The sequence below is a fragment of the Brassica napus genome, chromosome A4 (genome assembly GCF_020379485.1).
Source record: "Brassica napus cultivar Da-Ae chromosome A4, Da-Ae, whole genome shotgun sequence".
NCBI lineage: Eukaryota > Viridiplantae > Streptophyta > Magnoliopsida > Brassicales > Brassicaceae > Brassica > Brassica napus.
The window spans coordinates 6,593,751-6,601,305 of record NC_063437.1 but is presented as its reverse complement, the minus strand read 5'-3'; the positions used below and the strand labels follow the sequence as shown (position 1 = coordinate 6,601,305).

The 7,555-nt window shown below is 35.7% G+C and overlaps 1 protein-coding gene across 3 annotated transcripts in view; it reads left to right on the top strand.

The window, feature by feature from the left end:
* LOC106387023 overlaps positions 1-7,133 on the top strand; it is a 7,460-nt gene extending 327 nt beyond the window's left edge. The window contains exons 1-3 of one of the 3 annotated variants that reach the window (XR_001277642.3): positions 1-822; positions 897-993; positions 1,284-3,624. The exon at positions 1-822 is cut by the window's left edge and continues 327 nt beyond it. Coding sequence is in view for 1 of the 3 variants with exons in the window: in XM_048777324.1 (XP_048633281.1) it covers positions 4,804-6,330 (1,527 nt within the window). In the remaining 2 variants the exon portion in view is untranslated. Of the gene's footprint in view, positions 994-1,283 lie in introns of all 3 variants that reach the window. The other 2 variants (XR_007338910.1, XM_048777324.1) reach the window with 2 other exon arrangements.
* The last annotated feature ends 422 nt before the right edge of the window (positions 7,134-7,555 follow it).

The window sequence follows — 7,555 nt, the reverse complement described above, 5'->3', positions numbered from 1 at the left end:
AGCCTCCACGGACAGTCCCAAAATTATGTTTATTCTGTATATTTAGTCGAATAAATCTAGTCTCAGATACTAGGTACCTCATATATGATATAATCCTTAAACAAAAAAAAAAGTACAAACATCCTATTGAACCCAGGTTAATAAGTAAGAAAGAAATGTCAGTTGCCACCACACTACATAGATTCCTTACAATATTTGCTGAGTCAAAAGTATATAAACTCTATGCGCTGTATAAACAATTGTGTAAAATTAACATAGAGGGGGTTTGAACTCGGGTTCGCTGTAGAAGAAAGAAGAGACCAAACCACCATGCCATATGGGTTATTAGCATATAACTATAAGTTTTAAAATTTAAAGTAAATACTATAATCTGAATTACTTATGTATTTAAAAAAAAAATTGTTTGGCATGAAGCTAGACACAAAGAGGAACACAAAAATGTATTCAGATTATAAATTCAGTTCCAAAAAAAAATAAAATCACAGTTTTTAAACACATAAACAGAAAGTTATGCGGTTTATGCAAGTTATGCGGTTTAAAAAAAAAAGTTTAAAAAAGTTTATGCAAGTTATGCGGTTTAAAATTTTTTTTTTCTAAAAACGGATTAATCTACACAAAGTTATGATCATTTGAAGTCTGAATTAATTAATTTTCAGAACGCAAGAGGTATTAGAGGAGGACGCTGGCAATTAGTTTATTTTTTAAAATTGCAATGTATGCCCTTTGATTTAGATAAATTGCATATAACCCATTCCACCTTCTTCCATATAGGATTGTTGAAGACTGTTTACCTCCTCCTCCTCCTTTCTCCCACGATCTAAGGTAACTTTTTATCTTGCTTCAAATGTAACCGCAATCATAATCAGATTGCAAGTTCACAACCGTTCGATTCACAGATGGCACTTAGTTCTGAGCATGAGTACATAAGCCGAGGAACCCTAATCTAACCGTTCGATTCACTTGAAATCTGGCCTTACACTTCCTCACTTGAAGGTACTTTTCTCACTTGGAACCTGCTTTAGCCTTTCTGCAATACCATTGAAAAACAGACAGAACTTGAATGTGTTCCGGGTTTACGATACCAAGTGTTTGTAATGGTGATAATGTCAACAAAAACGAAGAGAGTCAAATGTTTCTGTCCAGTTTTGTTTAAGATCATTTCATAATTTCATCCTATGGTTTTTGAAATACGTATAGGGATTACTTTGGTTTCAATCGATCTCTTAAGGAAACTTGTTTCTGATTATTTGCCTGGTCAATGATAATGACTTTATGATGTCTAGATGATTGTGTCTGTGTTATGATTGCTTCCACCTCCTGGACCTCATTGAAGGTGATGTTTAAACCCTAATCTAATCGTTTTCTCACTTGAAATCTGGCCTTACACTTCCTCAGATTCATGTGTTCATTAAAGGAGAAGAACACATCAAACCAAGGTAAGTCTTCTGACTATAGATGCCATAAGCGTGGGCACTTTGCTGCTGTGTGTCCATCTAAGAAATTGAAAAAAATATCACTAGGACTGAAAATTGATATATCAAAAAAAAAAAAGTGATAGTTTAATTCAATCTAATTTGTTGGTTCCCAACATTTGTATGATGCACTTGTCTATGTCAAAAGGTGTTAATACAGGTCCTAAAGAGCATCTATACTATTAAAGTAGAATCCCTACTAGGATTCTGCCCTTGAATTTTCAAGTTATTTACAAGAAACTGCCACTACTTTTTTTTGCTATTTTTTTTTAAACGTCACCATTAATTACAACCAATCCTAATTTACTTTCTGCAAAACAATTAAAGCATATTTAATATACTTCCCTCCTTCTCTCGATTATTTCCAAACTAATTAGCTGCAAAATTCAAACCAGTTACATTCAGCCATTAATATAGGAAAAATACAAACAACAATACAAAACAATAAGGTTCCAATTTCTAAATCACCACAAATATCACACCAGTCGAAACTCATCTAATCTACAAAACAATTACATATTACGTACAAGCATTAATATTTTTGTGTCGATTTTTTCAGACCAACTACATTCAATAATTCAAACCGTTAGTTTCAGGCATTATTTGAAAACATACAGACTATACACCCTAAAAAATACAGTTGATACCCTAAATCACTACAGTCTAACTTTGAGCAGCACAGCCACTAAACCTTAACATACCTACAAACCATAAGTTTTAAGATAGAGTTGTTATATGAAAAAATTCAATTATATAATCTATACTATTTAGTAAAATAAATTCGTGGAGATTTTAAATTTGTGTAATGTTTTAAATTAGTGTAATGTGAAAAATGTACACTATAAATTTTCACTTAAAAATACTTTTCGATATAACTTACTATAATATATATTATATTTTCGGATATTTACTGCTGACTATTTTAAAAATCATTTTGATATTATTAAAATCTTTAACAATCTATATAACAACTTTTAGAAATAAAAATTAAGTTGCGATTCTCCTAAAATATAATAGCCAAATTTTGAGTTATCATTAAATTAGCCATAATATTAGGCATATCACATATGGAGTAATGAGCATAATATTTCCAACAAATGGAGGCAGAATACAAGCCGAACTTTTACAACTCAAAAGAGTGAACCACAAGAAAGTGAGGCCACGACTGAATGTACCAGAGTTGATGATGTGGTCATCAGATCAGCAACCGAACCGGAGGTCAACCCAAAGCCCTACTTAACCAGCCAAGGCGCCAAGCAGAACACATGTGCACTAAAAATGCTGTATCTTACAAACCAGGAGGGTTTAAGTCACGAGACAAATTTTAATGGACTCTACACTCAAGAAGAAGTCCAGACCATTTGGAATAAGTCCAAAATACGCACGGAGCAAGAAGTTATGAATTTTACAAGTTAGAGGTTTTCCATCCCGTCCATCTGCGAGTACCCGACTTTAGAAGGAGATTCCAGCCCAAGGAAGAAGCGGCCTGAACCAAAGCCCATCGCGGCCTGAACCAAAGCCCATCATAGGATTCAAGAGGAGTTTATCAGCTTTCCATAAAGCCCAATATCAGGAGAAATGGTCACGGAATTATGAAGTTATGATCCAATCCCCAAAACTGGTCAAACCAGTTCTACACTTGCCTCAATTGGAAGCTAACCGGTTCAATCAGCTTCAAACCAGACATTGGCGACCAGGAGATCATTTAAACCAATCAGGAGATATTCTAGGAGTCCAGGAGGAGTTCTACAAGTTCATACCATGCACCAGCAACCATTGGATCAGGACGATCCTCATTTACTCAAACTTGCCTTATTTGGAGCAAACCGACATTAATGTCCAACAGCTTTTTTCTCTTCAGATCAGGCACGAGATCAGAACCTTTCAAGCCATCCAGAAGATCCCAAGAAATCTCTCTGATCCCCTTAAACCGTCCAGGTTCAAGAAGAATCAAGTTTCTCACTTGGAGCCAAAATCCCATAAAAGGCTCCAACGGCTAGTTTCCGATTTTGTTAGTTTGCTTGATTTGTTTCCATTCTTTTCTTCTTATGAACGTTAGAATTAGTTTTCAGAGCATTATATAAGCTCTTAGATAGTCATTGTAAAGAGACACCCTTAATTACCAAGTTAATAGAAAGTTTATTCAGTTTTATCAAAGTTGTTCTTTGTATAAAATATCGGTCTTTAGGATTCAAAGAGAGATTCTGTGTTGTTTTATTGATTTCGTGAGTCTAGCTTGTTTGTGCAAATCAAACAAGCTCAGTACACATATTGAGAGAGTCAATCACTTCGATTCATCATTCCATCAGATTGAGAGATTCAATCAAACCTTCCTCCGCAAATCCACTTCAGTTCATCATCTAATCAAGCTGAGAGTGATACACATCCAGCAGCTTCATTCCATCCTATCCTTTGTTTATTTATCTTGTTTTATTATCATTATCATCATCATGTCATTCGTTTTCATATTTGTTTCTGTTTGCATCATAAAAACTAAAAACTCATAAAAATCGGTTCTCTTTGTTTTCAGGATGAAACCTTGGTTCCACCATTCGTGGGTTACCCCCCCCCCCCCCCCTGTGCCTACAACATTTTGGTATCAGAGCTCAAGCTCCTGACTAAGGTGATATCTATCCTTGCATCATATTTCATTTGCTTGCATTTATTTTCATCATAAACCGAAAAGCCGTAAAAACAGTTTTTGCATTGTTATTGTTCTTAAGAAAAGAAAAACAAAAGAGAAGAAGTTTCTTGCATTTGATTCACGAAAATTTGAAAAAGAAATCTCATATTGTGTTTGCATTCATTCCCCAGCTCCACTTTCCATTTTTAGATTTTGTGCATTTATTTTAAAAAAAAAATCTACATTCCATATTTGTTTCTTGTTTGAATCTTGCATAAAAATAAAAAAAATAAAAAGGCATATCATTTTTTTAATTTCATGCATACCATAGTTGTTTCATAAGTCTCTTATTTGCATTAAAAAAAATATATATATCATTCAGCTTAGTTTATATCATTTTGGTCCAAGCATACATTTTAGTTTCCATTTCCGGCTTTTGCATTTCATCCTAAGAAAATTCAAAAAAAAATATCCTTGTTAGTTTGTTTCCATATTTTCTTTCCATTTGTGTTTCTTATCATACCATATTGTTTCAAGTCGAGATTGCATTCAGAAAAAAAAATCATTTTAGTATAGTTATTTCATTTTGGTTCATTATTTGCATAATTCTCAGTTTAGGGTAAATTGCATTGTTGCGTTTTATTTATTTTGGTTCGACCAAAGCTTTCCATACCTTCACTTGGTCTTTGAGATTGTTTTCAGGAAACAATGGAAGAGGAGAGACTCGGCCAAATCATGAAGACCAGACTGAACCAACACTTAGTAGCTACACAAGAGCTCCATGATAATATTGATCAGTTGGGAAAAAAAAATAAGCCACAAGGCAGACGACCACCACATGGAGAAAGAAGATTTGGAGATGCACTAGATGCTGGCTATGTTGAGCCCAAGCCACCAGATCCTTCATGGATCACCAAACACCAAATTTTTTATATTCATGAATACTCAAATTATTCTTATCATGATTATAACTCTGCTGATGATGTTAATATTTATTCTTTTTCAGGAAGCAGTTGGTCAAGTGAGTATCTAACATGCGAAAGAACCATGGATGATTGGTTTACATACTATGGCGTGCCAAAGAAGGAGAGGCTAGCTCATGCCATCAAGCAACTTTCCGGAAAAGCTTACTCATGGTGGAAAAGAGTAGATAAGACACATGGTAAAAGTCGAGAAGAGGTTGTCACCAACTGGGAAGATCTTAAATATGTTATGATCAGGAAGTATGTGACTACACTTCCCACGCAAGAAACCAGAAGAAAATACCCAAGGAGATTTTCAAATGGTGTGTCCAAAGAGGCAAAGAAAGTTGTGCCACAACAAGACCATAGAAGCTTGATCTATCAAGACCAGATTCGGCCAAGCCAGATGCCCACGGTTTTATATGATAAATACCAACCTTATGAGGTCCCAAAGGCCATGGGGAAGAAGAACCTTGTCAGCCAAGACACGTTGGCCAGACAAAAAGAAAAATCAGACAAACCGATTTTTCAAGAGCAGACCAAGGTAAGTCCTATCCTTGATAAATTTGTTTATAAATCATCTCCCACTGGTATGAGTCACTTGTCTTTGTCCAAGGATGTTAAGACAGGTCCTGAGGTCCAGAAAGACACGATCACCCAATCCTTGTTGAGATCAAAAGTTGTCCATGATTTAAGTCCAAGAGACAAGGAGATTTTAAACCAAAATAAAAAAGAGCCATCCAGCCAAGGTAAGTCTTCTAACTCTGAGGATTTGAAATATCAGACATGTTATAGATGTCATAAGAAAGGACACTATGCTATAGTTTGTCCTACTAAGAAAGCATTGATAGAAACATCACTAGAAGAGAAAACAGAATTATCTATGAAAAGTGATAGTTTTATTCAATCTGATATATTAGTTCCAAATTCTTGTATAATGCACTTGTCTTTGTCAAAGGGTGTTGTAACAGGACTTAAGGAGCAAGAATTGAAAGAAGAAGAACCACCAGGCTTGACTCTTGTGATGGACCAGAAGATTGTTCAAGAGACAATGCAGTCCATATTGCTTAATGAAGCAAAACCAAAACAATACCAAGGTAAGGTTTTAGAATCTCAAAAGAGAATGAAAGCTAACTTGCTCTATCTTGGTGCAGATTATACAGTTTCGAGGTTGAAACCTTGTCAAGAGGGAGGGGATGATGTGGTCATCAGATCCGCAACCGAACCGGAGGTCAACCCAAAGCCCTACTTAACCAGCCAAGGCGCCAAGTAGAACACATGTGCACTAAAAATGCTGTATCTTACAAACCAGGAGGTTTTAAGTCACGAGACAAATTTTAATGGACTCTACACTCAAGAAGGAGTCCAGACCATTTGGAATAAGTCCAAAATACGCACGGAGCAAGAAGTTATGAATTTTACAAGTCAGAGGTTTTCCATCCCGTCCATCTGCGAGTACCTGATTTTAGAAGGAGCTTCCAGCCCAAGGAAGGAGCGGCCTGAACCAAAGCCCATCATAGGATTCAAGAGTAGTTTATCAGCTTTCCATAAAGCCCAATATCAGGAGAAATGGCCACGGAATTATGAAGTTATGATCCAATCTCCAAAACCGGTCAAACCAGTTCTACACTTGCCTCAATTGGAAGCTAACCGGTTCAATCAGCTTCAAACCAGACATTAGCGACCAGGAGATCATTTAAACCAATCAGGAGATATTCTAGGAGTCCAGGAGGAGTTCTACAAGTTCATACCATGCCTTATTTGGAGCAAACCGACATTAATGTCCAACAGCTCTTTTCTCTTCAGATCAGGCACGAGATCAGAACCTTTCAAGCCATCCAGAAGATCCCAAGGAAGCTCTCTTATCCCCTTACACCGTCCAGGTTCAAGAAGAATCAAGTTTCTCACTTGGAGCCAAAATCCCATAAAAGGCTCCAACGGCTGGTTTCCGATTTTGTTATTTTGCTTGATTTGTTAGAATTAGTTTCCAGAGCATTATATAAGCTCTTAGATAGTCATTCTAAAGAGACACCCTTAATCACCAAGTTAATAGAAAGTTTATTCAGTTTTATCAAAGTTGTTCTATGTATAAAATATCGGTTTTTAGGATTCAAAGAGAGATTCTTTGTTGTCTTATTGATTTCGTGAGTCTAGTTTGTTTGTGCAAATCAAACAAGCTCAGTACACAGATTGAGAGAGTCAATCACTTTGATTCATCATTCCATCAGATTGAGAGATTCAATCAAACCTTCCTCCGCAAATCCACTTCAGTTCATCATCTAATCAAGCTGAGAGTGATACACATCCAGCAGCTTGATTCCATCCTATCATTTGTTTATTTATCTTATTTTATTATCATTATCATCATTATCTTATTCGTTTTCATATTTGTTTCTGTTTGCATCATAAAAACTAAAAACTCATAAAAATCGGTTCTCTTTGTTTTCAGGATGAAACCTTGGTTCCACCATTTCTATCCATTCGTGGGTAACCCCCCC